The 18,845-nt window shown below is 42.5% G+C and overlaps 1 protein-coding gene across 1 annotated transcript in view; it reads right to left on the reverse strand.

The window, feature by feature from the left end:
• lrba (LPS-responsive vesicle trafficking, beach and anchor containing) overlaps positions 1-18,845 on the reverse strand; it is a 901,160-nt gene that overhangs the window by 190,905 nt on the left and 691,410 nt on the right. The window contains exons 44-45 of the mRNA XM_078212471.1: positions 14,962-15,102; positions 12,425-12,544 (exon numbers count right to left, since the gene is read on the reverse strand). Coding sequence (XP_078068597.1) covers positions 12,425-12,544; positions 14,962-15,102 — 261 coding nt within the window. The remainder of the gene's footprint in view (positions 1-12,424; positions 12,545-14,961; positions 15,103-18,845) is intronic.

Consider the following 18,845-nt stretch of genomic DNA (forward strand, 5'->3'; position numbering starts at 1 on the left):
GTGGAAGGACATAGCTAGTAGACTGGGTCTGCAGCAGGTGATGAGGGAACCAACAAGAGGGAAAAACCTACTTGACTTCATTCTCATCAATCTACCTGTCACAGATGCAGCTGAAGCATTTACAACCATCTTCAGCTAGAAGTGCCAGACGGATGATTCATCTGGTCTCCTCCTAAGGTCCCCAGCATCACAGATGCCAGTCTTCAGCCAATTTGATACTTCATGCGATGTCAACAAGCAGCTGAAGACATTATATACTGCAAAGGCTATGGATCCGAACAACATCTGGGAAAACTAATGAAGGCTTGTGCTTCAGAACTAGCCATGCCCCTATACAAACTTTTCCAGTACATCTACAACACTGACATCTACCCAACAAAGTGGAAAATTGTCCAGGTATGTCCTGCCCACAAAAAGCAGGACAAATTGAACCCAGCCAATTACCGCTCCATTAGCCTACTCTCGATCATCAGCGAAGTGTTTGAAGGTGTGGTCAACAGTGCTATTGACACTTACACAGCAATAACCTGCTCAGTGACACACAATGTGCGGTTTTCCAAGGCCACTCAGCTCTATAACTCATTGCAGTCTTTGTTCCAATCACGGACAAAGATCTCAAGAGCTGTGATGAGAATTACTGTAAGAAGTTTAACAACACCAGGTTAAAGTCCAACAGGTTTATTTGGTAGCAAAAGCCACAAGCTTTCGGAGCCTTAAGCTCCTTCTTCAGGTGAGTGGGAATTCTGTTCACAAACAGGGCATATAAAGACACAAACTCAATTTACAGAATAATGGTTGAATGCGAATACTTACAACTAATCAAGTCTTAAAGGTACAAACAATGTGAGTGGAGAGAGCATTAAGACAGGTTAAAGAGATGTGTATTGTCTCAAGACAGGACAGCCAGTGAGACTCTGCAAGTCCAGGCAAACTGTGGGGATTACAGATAGTGTGACATGAACCCAATATCCCGGTTGAGGCCGTCCTCATGTGTGCAGAACTTGGCTATCAGTTTCTGCTCAGCGACTCTGCGCCGTCGTGTGTCGTGAAGGCCGCCTTGGAGAACGCTAACCCGAATATCAAGAGGCCGAATGCCCGTGACCGCTGAAGTGCACGAGTTTCTTAGGGTTGGTGTCCTTGGCCCAACCATCGTCAGCTGCTTCCCTCCATCATAAGGTCTGCAGGGGGAACGTTTGCTGATTGCACAATGTTCAGCACCATTCACAATGACTCAGATCCTGAAGCAGTGCGTTTCCATATGCAGCAAGACCTTGACAATATTCAGGCTTAGGCTGTAATTGTTAAGTAATATGCATGCCACAAGTGCCAAGCAATATCTACAGGACATCCTCAGCATGAACATGTTGTGCTTCCCAAATCCATGGCCACATTTCTCCAACTCCATGGTTGAACACCTCCAATCAGGTTTCAGCTACTGCCAGAGTAATAAAATGGCCCTTCTCAAAGTCACAAATGACATCCTAAATGACTGTGACCATGTTAAACTATTGATCCAGATCTTTCTTGACCTTTTGACAATTAGCTACATCATCTTCCTCAAATACCTCTCCATTATGACGGTACTGTGAACTCTCAGTGCCAGGGACCCAGGTTCGATTCCTGGCTTGCGTCAGTGTGTGTGCGGAGTCTGCACATTCTCCCCGTGTTTGCGTGGGTTTCCTCCAGGTTCTCCGGTTTCCTCCCACAGTCTGAAAGATGTGCTGGTTAGGTGCATTGGCCATGCTAAATTCTCGCTCAGTGTACCTGAACAGGTGCCGGAGTGTGGCGACTAAGGGATTTTCACAGTAACTTCATCGCAGTGTTAATGTAAGCCTACTTGTGACACTAATAAATAAAGTTTAAAAAAAACTTTATCCCGCTTGGCTGACTGCCCTCACCCAGTTCCATTCCTAAATGTCCAGTCTAGTCACAGTCACCTTCACCAGCTTTTCTCTGCTCCTGTACCATCACCTCTGGAGTCTTCCACAGATTTTATCTTTGCCCCCACTTCTATTTCTTAACTATGAGCTACCCCTCAGCGACATCATCCAAAACCCTACACATAAGCTAATGACATCCAGCTTTTCCTAATCACCATTTCTCTCAAACCCTCTGCCATCTCTAAATAGCCACGTGGCTTGCCTGATGTCTGTATTGAACGAACACAAGTTTCAATAAACCAGAAATTGGGAACCATTGTCTTTAGTTCCCACCACAAACTCTGATCTAAAGTAAGGGGATTTGAGGAACAACTTCCTCACCCAGAGGATGGTGGGAATTTGGAATTCACTGCTTGAAAAGGCGGTAGAATCCCTACCGTGTAGAAGGAGGCCATTGGTCCCATCGAGTCCACACCAATCACAGTCCCAACCAGGCCCTATCCCCGTAACCCCACATATTTACCCTGCTAATCCCCCTGACACTATGGTTAATTTAGCATAGCCAATCAACCTAACCTGCATATCTTTGGACTGAGAGGAAACCGGAGCACCCGGAGGAAGCCCACGCAGACACGGGGAGAATGTGCAAACTCCACACAGACAGTGACCAGAGGCCGGAATTGAACCCAGGTCCCTGGCGCTGTGAGGCATGGGGATTACCATTGTGCCACCATGCCGTCTATGGCGATAGCCCTCACAACATTTAAGACGCATTTAGATGAGCACTTGAAATGCTATAGCATACAAGGCCACAGATCAAGTGCTGGCAAATACAGATAGGAATATAGAATATATAGGTGTTTGGAACAAGCTGCCAGAAGGTGTAGTAGAGGCGGGTACAATTTTGTCTTTTAAAAACCATTTCGACAGTTACATGGGTAAGATGGATATAGAGGGACATGGGCCAAACACAGGCAATTGGGACTAGCTTAGGGGTTTAAAAAAAAAGGGGTGGCATGGACAAGTTGGGCCGAAGAGCTTGTTTCCATGCTGTAAACATCTATGACTATGAGGTGCTTGATGGCCGGCACAGACACGATGGACTGAAGGGCTTCTTTGTGTGGTGTAAAATTCTATGACTCTAAGACACTGATTCCATCCTTCTTCATGGTCAGTTCTGAATCTGAACCAGACCTTGGAACCTTGCAGTCATATTTAGAGATGAGCTGCAGATCCTATATCCATTCAATCACAAAGGCTAGCAGGGCTTAATCTCTCTCTTTTGTTTGTCCTTGCAGGAGAAAAGAACTCAATGCCAGAGAGAGGGCATTGAAAGGAAGAGGAATACCCCAACTCGACATTGTGACTGCCAAGGAGGACGAAGCCCTGGAGGTTGCAAACGTGGCTCCCCGAGGAGCATGTTGGGGAAGGAGAGATGGGCATTACTGGTGGAGAGGGCAAAAGGCCAGAACTTTCCGACCATTCACGTGGTGGGATCTTCTGGTCCTGCTGATAACACAGCCCCACCATGGATTTCACAGCAGTGAGGGGTGAATTCAACGGAAAGACCCATTGACAAAGGTGGGACCAGAAGATCCTGCTGCCGGCCAATGGCGGTCTGCCTCCCATCGCTGAGAAACACGTGGCAGGTTGGGCAGTAAATCCTTGCTTGATCGGGCAATGGGACCCTGTGCGAGAACCTCTCCGGCTATGTCGAGGGCATCCTGAAACCCATTGTACAAAGAACCCCCAGCTTTTGTCGCGACACGACGGACTTCCTACAGAAACTCGGCACACATGGAGCAGTTGAACCAGGAGCGCTCCTCGTCACAATGGATGTCTCAGCACTCTACACCAGCATCCCCCATGACGATGGCATTGCTGCAACGGCCTCAGTGCTCAGCGCCAACAACTGCCAGTTTCCAGATGCAATTTTACATCTCATCCGCTTCATCCTGGACCACAATATCTTCACCTTCAACAACCAGTTCTTCATCCAGACACACGGAACAGCCATGGGGACCAAATTTGCACCTCAATATGCCAACATCTTCATGCACAGGTTCGAACAAGACTTCTTCACCGCACGGGACCTTCAACCGGTGCTATACACTAGATACATCGATGACATTTTCTTCCTTTGGACTCATGGTGAACAATCACTGAAACAACTCTATGATGACATCAACAAGTTCCATCCCACCATCAGGCTCACCATAGACTACTCTCCGGAATCGGTTGCATTCTTGGACACGCGCATCTCCATTAAGGACGGTCACCTCAGCACCTCACTGTACCGCAAGCCCACGGATAACCTCACGATGCTCCACTTCTCCAGCTTCCACCCTAAACACGTTAAAGAAGCCATCCCCTACGGACAAGCCCTCCGTATACACAGGATCTGCTCGGATGAGGAGGATCGCAACAGACACCTCCAGACGCTGAAAGATGCCCTCATAAGAACAGGATATGGCGCTAGACTCATTGATCAACAGTTCCAACGCGCCACAGCGAAAAACCGCACCGACCTCCTCAGAAGACAAACACGGGACACAGTGGACAGAGTACCCTTCGTTGTCCAGTACTTCCCCGGAGCGGAGAAGCTACGGCATCTCCTCCGGAGCCTTCAACATGTCATTGATGAAGACGAACATCTCGCCAAGGCCATCCCCACACCCCCACTTCTTGCCTTCAAACAACCGCACAACCTCAAACAGACCATTGTCCGCAGCAAACTACCCAGCCTTCAGGAGAACAGTGACCAAGACACCACACAACCCTGCCACAGCAACCTCTGCAAGACGTGCCGGATCATCGACACAGATGCCATCATCTCACGTGAGAACACCATCCACCAGGTACACGGTACATACTCTTGCAACTCGGCCAACGTTGTCTACCTGATACGCTGCAAGAAAGGATGTCCCGAGGCATGGTACATTGGGGAAACTATGCAGACGCTGCGACAACGGATGAATGAACACCGCTCGACAATCACCAGGCAAGACTGTTCTCTTCCTGTTGGGGAGCACTTCAGCGGTCACGGGCATTCGGCCTCTGATATTCGGGTAAGCGTTCTCCAAGGCGGCCTTCGCGACACACGACAGCGCAGAGTCGCGGAGCAGAAACTGATAGCCAGGTTCCGCACACACAAGGACGGCCTCAACCGGGATATTGGGTTTATGTCACACTATTTCACATAAATATTTCTGCTTTTTTCCTCCTGAGTCTTTATCATGCGATCCTAGAATCAGAATTTATGTCACACTATTTGTAACTCCCACAGTTGCGTGGACCTGCAGAGTTTCACTGGCTGTCTTGTCTGGAGACAATACACATCTTTTTAGCCTGTCTTGATGCTCTCTCCACTCCCATTGTTTTGTTTCTTAAAGACTGGATTAGTTGTAAGTATTCGCATTCCAACCATTATTCATGTAAATTGAGTCTGTGTCTTATAAGTTCTGTTTGTGAACAGAATTCCCACTCACCTGAAGAAGGGGCTCAGAGCCTCGAAAGCTTGTGTGGCTTTTGCTACCAAATAAACCTGTTGGACTTTAACCTGGTGTTGTTAAACTTCTTACAGTAAATCCTGCCCATTGTTAATCAAGTCCACTGTGCAGGAGTGTCTTCTGAAATGAAAAGGATTGCAGAAGATTCATTCTGGTGTCCATTGCTCTAAAATAAACTGGCTATTCTACCCACTTCCACCTCTAACATCACCCATCTCCATTCCTGCTGCAGCTTATCTGGTGTTGAAACCCATATCTGTGCCTTTGTTACCTCCAGACATGACAATGCAGATGCTCTCCTAGCTGGTCTCCCATCTTGTACTCTCTGAACTTCAGCTCATCCTTTATCTTAACATTCACCAAATCTCATTCACTCATCACATTTGTGCTCACTGAGCTACGTTGGTACCTGTTCCAGTCATACCTTGATTTTCAAACACTCTTTCTTGTTTTCAAATCTCTCCATGGTCTTCTCCCTCTTTATCTTTGTAACCTCCTCCTGCCTTACCACTGAAATTTCTGTACTGTTCCATTTTGAACCGTGAGCATTACAGACTTTAATAATTTCTGCATTGGTAGCAGCCTTTAGCTGCATAGGCTCAGATCTCTGAAATTCCTTCCCTAAACATCTCTGCTGCTCACTTCTTTAAAATGCTCCTTAAAACCTATTTCTTTGACCAAACTTTTGATCACCTAGCCTAATAATTCACGTGGCTTGGGATCAAGTTTTGTTTGATAATGCTTTTGTGAAATATGTTGGGACATTTTAGAACATTAAAGATGCGATATAAATACAAGTTGTTATTGCTGTTCTGTGATGCTATGCTCACTTCAATTCCAATTTGAATATTGTATTATATAATCAATACTGACTTGCTCTCTTTTGTTTCTTGCTTTGGGTGAAGTTAGAATGAAGACTGATGCAATTGTTATGTCTAATACCCTTATATAAATAACATGATGCACTATTCTGCATTTTATATTCATAATATATATTTAAAAATCTGCATAATTAGTTACCGTGATGCCATTAATTGGATATATTTCTTATGCCCAAATCAGTGGCCTGAGATTATTTTTCTAAAAGTGAAGTTTTTTTAAAAAAAGATCTGGAATTCTGTTCATTTCCTCTCTATTGGAAAATCTTAACATTTGTTTATTTATTTTTTTTGAGGGGGGAGCAGGACTGGATTGGGTAGGGCTCCCAGAACTTTGCTCTTAATTTTCTCAAATCTTAAAACAAAAGACCTCCCAAGAAGATTTAATAGGAGGAGCAGAAAAATATTTTAAATGTTTTTGAGATATGAATTGTGACCATTGTACTAAAAGCCTAAAAACTTGAATATGCTTTATGTTTTGAGATAAAATATCTGCTCCTGGAAAGGATATCATATGTATGTTTCAGATTTAAAAATGGTACATATTGTGTGTTAAAAAATATCAGGAAATGTTGGGGTTCTGGTAAATTTATATAATTAGCATTTAGGGAAATATTGAAAGTTAAGACAGCTTTCATCAAAAAAGAGCAACTCTCAAAAAAATTAAGAACAATTAATTTGAATTTGTTAAAAAACACTACCATACAAACACTGAGATAAGTTCAAACAAAGGTTATATCCCAGTACAGCAACGTAAGGATTAGGTCTTTGCTTTGATCATGAACCCCAAGGCTTTCACGGTATGAAGACGTGAATTGGTTGTGACCACACATATGCTTCAGTTTTCTTCATTAAAGTGTGATACCTACTGGCATGAACTCTCTCCGCAGCCAATTCATGTGATTCTCTGCAATGTTGATTACCACTGGCCTCCAGGCAAAGCCAGCTAACTGATATTTGAAGAATAAATCAAAATAATCAATCAGTCCCTGTGCAGGAGGGTCTTTTGAAATGAAAAAGATCACAGAAGATTTGTCCTGGTGTCCATTACCTTAACATAAACTGGATATTCTGTACACATGGAAATAAACTGGTATGTCAGAGAAACTGACGTGTTGTGCTCTACTCATTTGCAACTTTATGCTGTGATTAAAATATACACAGAATGGAAGTCCATGAAAACAACCTTCAGGTTGTTGACATTAAGAGCTTGCGCTTTGACTTGTGCTTTTGGGCTGTAAATCCATTGAATAGAAACATTTATCTGAGGGGAAATATACAGTTTAATCCTGTTAATTTGAATGCCCTAGAGAGCATTCGAATTATCAGTTCATCCTCACTAGACAAAGTACATTTACGCAACACAAATTTGGAATCAATTAGTTAATAAGAACATTTTCCTCTATTTGGTAAACTTTTCTTTATAATGTCACTGAAGCTATTCCCAAGGTACCACAAAAAAGCTCATGAGGTTCAAATCTTAGTTCACTACACATGTGATTCTGGATGTTGAGAAGCACCTACTTTTTCCTCTTAATCATATGCCTGAGATCAGAATCACATGTGTAGCGAACTAAGATTTGAACCTCATGGGCTTGATTTTCCCTTTTGGGGTCAGGAAACCAATGCTGGGACCATTTCTAAGTCTAAACCACCACCCCCACCAAAGGGGAACTGGAGGGAATCCTCCATATGGTTGGAAGATTCCCTCCAGTTCTGCTTGCTGCCACCACTGATACAAATCTCCTGCATGTGTTATGCTTGAAAACAAGCAGTTTCTATATTGGAGCCAATGAGAATTAAAATCAATCTTAAATATTGAAAATCCAGTCATACCATCCAGTGGAGTGGAGTGGATTCCACGGAGATCAGTGGAAAGAAAAATCAAGTGAGGCGTATAAGAACATAAAGAAAGAGGAGGATCTAATTGTGGCCTTTTCTTGCCTGCCACATTGAGAGGATAGGTCACTGTTTTGGCTGCCATATGATATACAACTTATTAAACATTATATATTAAATAAGCATAATCTCTTTCACAATAGAAAAGTGATTAAAGGCTGTGTTTATTGAGCTGAACCCACCATCAGGGCTGTTAGGTGACGGATTCCAGGCAGTAGCTCCTTGATCAGGTTATTGAAAGCAGTGATAGAGTTCAGGAGGGGGAGGCCAGGCTGGAAAATGTGCCTGGGCAGAGCCTGCAGCTGATTCCCAGACACATTAAGGCTGCTGAGGCAGCGGCAGTGCCCCAGTGGCCTGGGGTGGGGACCTGTGGTGATTAGTGTTCACGTTTAAACTGCCAAACTGCTCCAGGAGACCGAGGCTGTTGAACAGGGAGCCGAGCGCATTTCTGGATACATTGAGAATCAGCAGGGCTTGCAGGTCGGCCAAATGGTTTGACCTGAGCAGCTGATCTGCAGCAGGTTCAGGCTGCACAGCTCAAGTGGCAGCTTCCGCAGGCTGGCCCCCTGCGTCTGGTGATTGAACAGCAGCAGCTGGCACAGCCTGCAATCCAGGCCGCCTTTCTGGACGCACTGTTCACCTCCAGACCCCGCAGCACCAGTTCCTGCACTGCTCGGACAGTGCCAGCTGACCTCTGGCCACATTGCCCAGCCAGCTGACCATGTATGCACACATCACAACTGGATATGGAGCAGTAGAACAGATGGCCAATCGGCATAGTTTAACATCCAAATGTGCTCAGGTGGTACTGGAGTGATCCATAGAATCCCTACAGTGCAGGAGGCCATTCGGCTCACTGAGACTGCACCAACTCTTCGAAAGAGCATCTTTCCCAGGACAACCTCCCTCACCTTAACCAGCAGATTTACTATGGCTAATCCTCCTAACTTACACATTTTTGGACACTAAGGAGCAATCTAGCATGGCCAATCCACCTAACCAAAACATCTTCGTGATTGTGGGAGGAAACCAACTCAGACATGGGGAGAATGTACAAACTCCACACAGTCACCCAAGGCCAGAATCGAACCTGGGCACTGAGGCAGCAGTGCTAACCACTGTGTCAATGTCCCACCTAGCATACTCAGGTAGCACTACACCCCTTTCACAGGCAGCTCAAAGTGAGTTCCAATTGATACCATCCTCCTGGATTAGAAGGACTCAAAGTGCTTAGATCAGATGATTCCTGACATCAATGACATCCTGTGCTGGACCTGGCCACCTCTCTGTGCAGACAGAGCACCAATCATTTGCACCTCCCTCTTCCTCTTTCATGTCCTGCTCCTCCTTTTCTTCTGATGAGCTGTTGTTCCTCCAAGATCTTACCACCTTCAAGATCCACATCTCTCTGGAGACTAGATTATAGAGAGCACAGTAGACCACCACAATACACAAGAACATTGCAGGAGTATTTCATTCTAAGCACCAGAACTGCATCGTCAAAAATCCAATAGCCTGTTTGATATCGGCCTTCTGAGCAAGTGGCTTTGTTTGCAGTGCCTCTTTGGCTCTGTTTTGGGGTTGGAATGAAGAGCTACAGTAGTCAGGACTATCAGAGGATTAAATAATCATGGTAGTTGTCAGGAAAGTGAGTGCACACTTGCAGGAAACTTGTGTTGTGGTCTTCAACCAATTTACTACAAGGGGAGTGAAAACCCTTCCTGTTGAAGAACCTCACTGGGTGGTCACTTGATGCCTTGATGGCTAAAATAGATGTGACTGATTATGCCTTCTCCTGGAGGAGCCCAGTGAAGCAGGTAAAACCCACCAGTATTTGTACCTGTGAGGCTGTGTATTTCTGGAACCGAATGTGCTGCCCAGCACTCGCAAACAGGGTGTCGGTGACAAACATGATGTGGTGGTGTGCAGCTGTTTGTAAGAAGCCACCAAGATTCACAGCTGATACTTGGAAGGTGACAAAGTAGTTCAAGGCTACAGTGACTTGGACAGCTATTGGCAGGTATGGTGAGCAGAGCTGCATAATAGTGTGACGTCCACTATTATGAAGGAACAAATCACTGTGACTAACTGCCAAGGTAAGTACAGTCTCCTGTGGCACTGGTTCTCCAACATATCTTGGTATCTCGCGTCTTTGGAAATCGATTCTATGTTGAGGGTTTGGCAGCCTGTACCCTCTCCTGTACCCGCTACATGCTCTTTGCTCTGCTTCTCTTGCTGAGGATATTGTTGTCATTGTCACTAGGCCCAAAATCTGAGAACTCTGCTCCCATTACCAGCTGCTGCCTTCCATAAGCTCAGCTTGACTCTCTATAATGTCTGTAAACCTTAAGCCTCCTATGCCCCCGCAATGCCAGGAGGGTGACGAACCCCTGCACTGCCCAAGTACATACAGAACTTTCCCTACAAACTCTGCACACTCGATTGCACTGAGTGCCAAAGGTCGAGTACCCCTCTCAGCCATGCTCTAATACGGTTTTGGCTACCAGCATCTGTGCCTACAATTTTGTGGAGTTAATCTTGGTCTAAACCTCACATAAATGCAATTTATTTCTTAAAATGAAGCCTTCTCCTCTGTTGGTTAATTGTAATTCCCAGCTTACTTCTACACATGTAATTTTCAGTCACTAGAACATCATCAATGATATTTAAAAGGAAATCAGACTTAACAATCTTTTAAATAGAACTAATTGAGAAAGTGCATAATTGGTTGAATGTTGTAACAAAGGGTCTGAGACCTACTAGGTTCTCCAATAGGCCAATCTTTATTGTTTGGGATTTTGTCAAATCATGGGTTGATTGGCAGGCAGCTTTGTGACAATGCAATATTCCATGGGGGAGGGGAGAACATGATAGTGCTCATCTCTCACATTGGTCATTTTCAGGCTGTAAGGTTGAGTAGCAAAATACACCTACACTTTGAAAACAAACCTGGAAAATTAGAATGAGCAAGGGATTTGAAAAACATTTTACAATTAAATTATATACAATTAAATTACTGAGTGCAGCAAAACATCCCATTCCAAATGCTTCATATCAAGTAAAGAAAATGGATGAACAAATTCAAACACTGAGTAAGAATGGGAAATGAATGGCAAATGAATAAAAGAAGTGTGAACAGACAGATTTTGATGAGAAAGTGGGGAGAAAGGTAGCAAAGTTGAAAGCTTAGAAACAGAAGTTCAGAATGCAGAGCAATAAGGACTAAGAGCTCTGTAGGATTCAGCAAAAATGTGGATGAGAAAATGAACTCAGGGTTCAGACTCAAAAGTGGAGGGTGTGAGCTGAAGGTACATGGAATGCATTGGACTAGAAAAAGTGGCAAAGGAAGATTGGACTAAGGTCATTAAATAATTAGTAGAAAAGGACAAGGGTTTTACATCAAGGCATGGGGAAGAGGAAGCAGGTGGAAGATAGTGGAAACAGGACTGAGATGTTAGCAGGAGTGAGCACCAGGCAGGGTGCAGTTGGCAGAGATCTGGATGAGTTAATATTTTATAGTGGGGAAAACACAGAGGTTGAGCCTGGCAGTGGTGAAAACATGTAGGAAGGTGATGTCATAAAATTAGAATTATACATTATTGGTGATGGACTGAATGTGGTACTGGAAGCTTAACTCAGTGTATGGCAGGATAATGAGACTGTGCACTTCCGGACTTCAGGAAGGGAGTAGGGGGATGTGGATTCAGGATGTCCAAGGTGTAGAATTTCAAGTGGGAATTGAATTGGCTACTTTAGGTTTTGCTCGTGTAGCTAGGGAAAGTTCCAATCTTGCTTTACCTTTACTTTAGTATGTCATACAGTACAGCAATGGTCATGGCATGGACAGTGTCACACAGAAACCATGGTGAGTGGCAACATGTATATGAAGAATAAGAGAATTAAACCTTGGAGTTTGCTAGGTGTGACAATGGGGCATAGATGGTCCAGAAATTACAGGTGGAGTCTGGCAAAGATAGAAATAAGGTGGTATGGAATCTTGAAAGGTCAGTGCTGCTGAGGTACACAAGATCATAACCAAAATGGAAACTAATTGACCAAGCATTTTCAAAAGTGAGAAAATCCACTCTGGCTTAAATATGGTCACAACGTTTCAGAACTTTTTCATTTCGTGGAATACAGCAAAAAGAAACTGATTAATTTACTTTTCGGAATGTTGTACTTATGGAAACATTGGCCACAGTGTTTAAGACAACCACAGCAGATTTTCAAGTATAATGTAAAACAGGATTTTACATACCTTTACATCAGAAGTATCACGCTGGCAGTTCCGCCATGCTCTGGACACTGCTGAAAATGTTCTGTCAGCATGATCAAATTTTCCTCCTTGTAGGTTTAGAAAGAAGGTAGTAAATGGTTCCTGCATAGGAAAAGATTTAGGAACATTGGGAAAAAAATTACCATCCTGTATTTATAGACCAAAAATTATGGATGAGACAATATCTGACATTGACTGAGCTTTGACAGAAATGAAGTCAGATTATAGTGAATTGACATATCTCCTTGAACACTTTGACATCAAGATAAACTTCTGAATTAACTTAATTGGGTTATTTTTAAATGGGTCTGATTTATTGGATAAACAATATCTAGTTTCTTGGCAATTCAAAGAACTTATTTTCAGTGCAATCTGCTTAGTAAAGACTTAAAAAAATTTTTAAACTTTGCTTTTTTCTACTTTGTACCTTCCAGATATCACTAACTTCTCCCTTATGCTGAATGATTGATTGGCAGGATCTATATTTGTATAAAGACATTCCTGGCTATGTTGGAAGCACTCAGCAGAGCAGGTAGCATCCGTAAAGAAAGAAACAAAGTCTGATCTTTTGTCAGAACAAGCATTGCTAGGTGCTAGATAGTTCTCTCCAAATTATAAAATGCTCTGTTACTGCATCCACTTCTGCATTTAACAGACTGAGAACTAGCAAAACTTACCCAATGAGTTAAGAAGTTATAGAGTCTGTCAAGGGTGGAATGGGTCAGATTCAATTACATGTCCAGACTGGTAGAATTAGTCTGGTCAATCGGCGGTGCAATTTTTATCAAGTAAAACCAGTCTATTGCACATTTACAGTTGATGGAGGAAGTATGGATTACAGAAGACAGTAATGGGACTAGAAACAAGATAAATGTAAGAAAAAATATGTATAGTTGTATAATTTAAAATTGGCAAATATCTGTCAACTTATTCACTAAATGCAAATTGCTGTGTGATATAATTAAGAATTTCCATGCTGAAAACTATGCAACTCTAAAGAAATTATGAAGCAAGGAAAAAAAGGATCATTTAGTCAGCATTTTCTCATTCTTCTTTCCCCATCTATTAATTCCTTCTTCCTAACTTCACACAGTTCCTATTTATCCATCAGTCTCATTGCTCTCATTTCCCCTTCTTTGACTCCTCTAATTTGTTCCACATTTTCCATTCCCTCTTTTTCTTATCCCTCTCACCCCTTCCTCGCTGCCTCTCAATCCCACTTTCTATCAATGGCTAATACTCTTTCTCATCCCTCATTCTCTGTTCCCCTTTTCTACCCATCTCTTTTTTCCTCTACCCCCACAACCACACACCTTCTCACCTTCCCCCATGTCTCATCCCTTTTTCCGACTCCATTCTGCCTTTTCTCCCGCTTCCTCTTTCTCGGATTACTGACACGGAGTATCTTTTATTCCAGATGGTGGCTGGGGGAGGGGGAGAAAAATCAGCTAGCATTCCCACTGCCGATCATGGTTTTCATATGAACATTCAGTGAGGTCAGGATCAGGCTCAGCTGTAATGCCCTCCAAAATAATTATCTGAATTTAGTCTATGTACTGCTAACACTTGGTGTTTAGGTTAATACATCAATGGACACAGGGATGAAGTGTAAAAGGATGGCCAATATGTATATGGGGAGAAAGAGAACTGTAGCTGCAGGAAATGTTCTCAAAATCTAATCATTATTCTATGTTATATTATTTGACTTACAACTGCTTAAATACTGTCAGTACTCAGGAAAAAAAAGTGAAATAAGGAATTGTGGGTAGATGCTTAAAGCAATCAAGAACTATATAATCAAATGTAAAATACAAAAGCTGCAAAGATTGGAAATCTGAAATAAAAATCGAAAATTAAGACCAGAAGAATTCGAATGAAGAAATACATATCCAAAATGTCAATAATCTGTCTTTCCTCTCCATAGATGCCACCTGATTTTCAAGCATTTTCTACTATACATATTAAATCAATGTACTGATACATTAAGAATGAAATTAAGGGGTTAGATTCTTAGTAGCATTACTGAACAATAACGGGCAAGTTTATTTGCAATCATCAATGCTCAACTGCAACATAATGCATAAAAATATACTGTAGTGCAACAGTAACTGAATGCTACTGAAGAAAGCAGTTTTTCACATTTTTCTTTCTATATGAGGTTTTACATCATAAAGAGCTCTATTAACTGTAAATTATTTTATAGGCATACTTTATGTGCAGTGTTTTCAAATTATCACTTAATTAAGCCCAATATATACTAAAACAAAGCTGTGAAATTAAATTTTAAATTATCTTAAAATATATTCTGATTTAGAAAAAAAATTAAGTACCAGTAATTAAGTACCAGTACTAGGCATTAGCCTAAATATTCTAGTTTATGTGCAGGATTTATGTCTGCTTTGTGCTGTTTTATCCAACCTTAATCAAGGGATGATTGTGAGTGTTTTTTTCAATGAAAGAGACACATTAATGTGCTGACTGAATGAAGCAGTTTTTAATTTTACAGCCATTGTACTTACAATTCTCAACAACCATGCGAGTGTGAAGCTACTGGTCGAATAATGAGTCCCATAGTGGAATGCAGGAACTTGATCATCTTCCCAGCTTTCATGGCGGTCCGAAAAAAAGGCTGCTCGTTTGGGGTTAAGGGCTCCAATAGGCTAAAGGAAAGATAAAAAAAATGAAATAAAAAATTCAAAAAGGTTATCTTGCCTACAAGCATCTTGCTGTTTAGGTTTCGATAATCTAACATGGATAAACATCTTGAATTAACGATTATCCAACATTAAATTACTCCAGTTTTAAGCATCATTCTACTGAGAGTCTTGTACACAAAGTTTAATTTGAAAATTATGGGTATAAAACGATCTGCAGCTGTAAGAAATTTTTGCACGTAACAAGCACACTGAGGCACAAGTGAAGCATTTAAATCCTGGAAATGGAACACAGAAGGGTCAGGAGTCTGATTCCTAGTTTCAAAAAAGTAAGTTATAGGAAAGGTGTGAAAACCTCAAATGGTTTTGCCTTAAGGTGAATACAAAGATATACAGGATATTAAGTAGAATAAAAAAGATTAAACTGTATCATTTAAACCATGAACATTGGGCAAACGATGGTGAACAAATCGGCAAAATGGAGGCTTAGGACTAATGTCAGGAGGTATTTCTTCACATGGAGAATAGCTGGAATTCCGTGTAGGGTAATGGAGAGAAAAACTTTGGAATCATCCAAAAGGCATTTTGATGCTCTGATACAAGGCGGGGGTGGAAGAAACAATGATGTACTTATCTATATCAATCTTATTTAAATTTCAGATTTCCAGCAGTACATTGTATTATCGTCACTCACATTATTACATGATACAGCTATTGATCTGTCAGAAATTAGGTTTTGTCCTAACTGGAGTTGCGAACTGTTAAACTTAATTGCCTTTCTATTTGTTTTTTTTTGGCTTAGAAATTCATGCAAGGTGATCATTAATGAGGTGTGAGGCACCCCTGTTCTTGGGCCTCATTTCCATTGAACCAATGTGTTGTGGAGAGCAGTGGGAAGCTCACCGTGATGAACAATCGAAGATCAGGCAGCTGAAGTTGTCGCAGTGGCTCCGAGGATCATTAATTGGCTAGAGACAGGATCCCCCCTCCCAGCACTGGGATAACAACAGTCCTCAGATTCCAGGACCAGGTTAGTGCAGGCGTCTCATGGCAGAGAGGGGAGGTGAGGCCTTGAGGGGTAAAGGAGAGGGGTGGTTGGGGGTCTCAATGGAGAAGCCAGATGGAGGGAAAGGACACATCCCAAGGATTGGGGGCACCCACTGTGGAAAGGTGACCCAAACAGGAGCCCCTCCCCACTCCCCCACAACCACCCTCAACCCCTGAATGCCTCCTGTCTGCCTCAAAATTGTGGCTTGGCAGTAGGCAGCCCTTAAGTGGCCAATAAATAGCCACTTAAGGGCCTTCATTGCAGCAAGAGTCCTCACCCGTCCTCTGTAAAATTGCAGACAAGTTGGGGGTTGGCAGGAGAGTAGTGGGAAGTCTACTAGAGGAATTTTATAGGTTTCCCCACTTGCAGACCTGCCAGAGAGGGATCATAAAATTCTGCCCTGAGTGATTCTGCATTGTTGCCTTTTAGCTATAAACATACTTAAAGTAGCAAAATGCTATCTACATACAACAGCACTTTGTATTTATATATCACCCTTAAGACAATAAGAAGTCCAAAGTACTCTACAGGAGCATTGTAAAGCAAAATTTGACCAAGCTACATAATAAGATATGAGAGTGATGTCCAAAGGTTTGGCCAAAGAGGTAAGTTTTAAGGAGTATTTAAAAGGAGGAAAAAGAGGTCTAAAGGTGGACAGATTTAGGGAGAGAATTCAAGCTCACAGTCTTGGCAGCTGAAGCAATTGCAACCAAATGGTGGAGCAATTAAAATTATAGATGCTCAGGAAATCAGAATTAAAGGAGTGCAGCTAACTCAAATGGTTGCAGAATTAAAGGAGTGCAGATAACTCAAATGGTTGCAGAATTGGAGGATAGGTGGGATGAGACCATGGTGGAATTTAAAAATAAAACTGAAAATTTCAAAATTGAGGTGTTGATGCCCTGGGCTAGCAGAGGGGAAATTGGCAAATGGCACTTGGCGATAAATGGGACAAGGGCACAAACATAGTGCATTTAATGCCATAATACCCCTGAGTTTAATAAAAGTCAATTATATTTATAATGAATGAAAGTATGGGAAACCTACTACAATATAAACATTTTATGCTCTACAAATTTTTGTGTAAAATATTTATATTGTGGCAAAAGGCAGTCATTTTCAGTGCATGGAGAAGCTCTCTGTTATCAAGAGTCCAGGAGCCATAATCTTCCTAGGTCACGTCACTAGAATCCTAATTTATTCTCTACAAAAGTCAGGGTTCTGATCTTCAATCTGAAGAGCAATTAACTTTTGAATGAAGTCAACTCATGTCCACTTACCAGCAATGCCCAGTAAAGTCATGCATTCTTCATTACTTCTAAAACATGAACAGTGTGGAATCACCAGGAACTGACTTTTCTTATGGACATTAAAATGCTACAAAAGGCGGCTACCGGGGTAATGGACTTGTTCTGTGGATTCACAACTGCCACATTGTTTCGGAAGCACAAAAAGACACATTCCAGATGAAGGAGATGTCACTAGCCTCCTCCTGAGACCATCCAAAAGATATTTCCTGAGTTCTATGGGTCATTCTGAAACCAAGACGGTGATTATCTCAACCCAACCCACGTCCCAGCAGGGTGAATGTTGCAAAACAATAATCCAGGTTGTTGCCAATCAAGTTAAGCCCAATACCATATTTGGAAAAATGGACAATGAGAAGCCACATGGAAGGGTCTCCCTTTTTAATCTTTAAGTGGTGTCTGCAGAAAGACACTGCAGCAGCAAAAAAAGGCAGCAACAGCAATGCCTTAAAAACTACAGACTGTAACATCATAAGGTTTCCAAGGCTGTCCCTTTGAGTCCACCAATACAGCAAATTGACTTCCTAGTGACGAGACCTAGTAACCTTGTGTCTTGCAGAAGTTCATCTTTTTGAGAGAATCCTGCAGCAACTCTAGTGTTTAACTTCAGCTAATAAATTCACCTAGACTACAGTTTAAGAGTGAAATTATCCTCTTAAGGCCTGCTATGTGTGTTTTCAAAGACAAACCATTCAAATGAATTATTTTGTAAAAGTGCACTATTCTGTTTAATTGCACTGTACAGGAGTGTGCTCGTCACAGGCTGAGTGAGTGACATAGCGTTTGATTTTTGGGGTGAACATGTGAACAAATAATCCTCTTTATTTAAACCCTCAAAAGGTGTGTTGCTGGTTATTCAAACCATCACACACTCCAGAATAAAGAAACACACGCATCTTCCTTTTAAAAAAAATACTGAGTATGAAAGGGAATAGGGGTTTCAGTGGTTCTCTCTGACCCTGTCCATAAGATACCAATCAAACTTATAAAACACTTGGGGCGACACGGTGGCATAGTGGTTAGCACTGCTGCCTCACAGCTCCAGGGGCCCAGGCTCGATTCCTGGCTTGGGTCACTGTCTGTGTGGAGTTTGCACATTCCCCCCGTGCCTGCATGGGTTTCCTCCGGGTGCTCCACTTTCCTGCCACACTCCAAAGATGTGCGGGTCAGGGTGATTGGTTATGCTAAATTGCCCCTTAGTGTCAAGGGGTTAGCAGGGTAAATAAGTGGGGTTATGGGGATAGGGCCTGGGAGGGATTGTGATTGGTGCAGACTCAATGGGCCAGATGGCCCCTTTTTGCTCTGTAGGGATTTTATTCTATGAATTAAACGTCTGCACTTAAACAACAAATAATATACTGGCTGAATTTTACAGAGCCTTTGGGACAGGTAGG

This window comes from Mustelus asterias, chromosome 1, assembly GCF_964213995.1.
Source record: "Mustelus asterias chromosome 1, sMusAst1.hap1.1, whole genome shotgun sequence".
Classification (NCBI taxonomy): domain Eukaryota; kingdom Metazoa; phylum Chordata; class Chondrichthyes; order Carcharhiniformes; family Triakidae; genus Mustelus; species Mustelus asterias.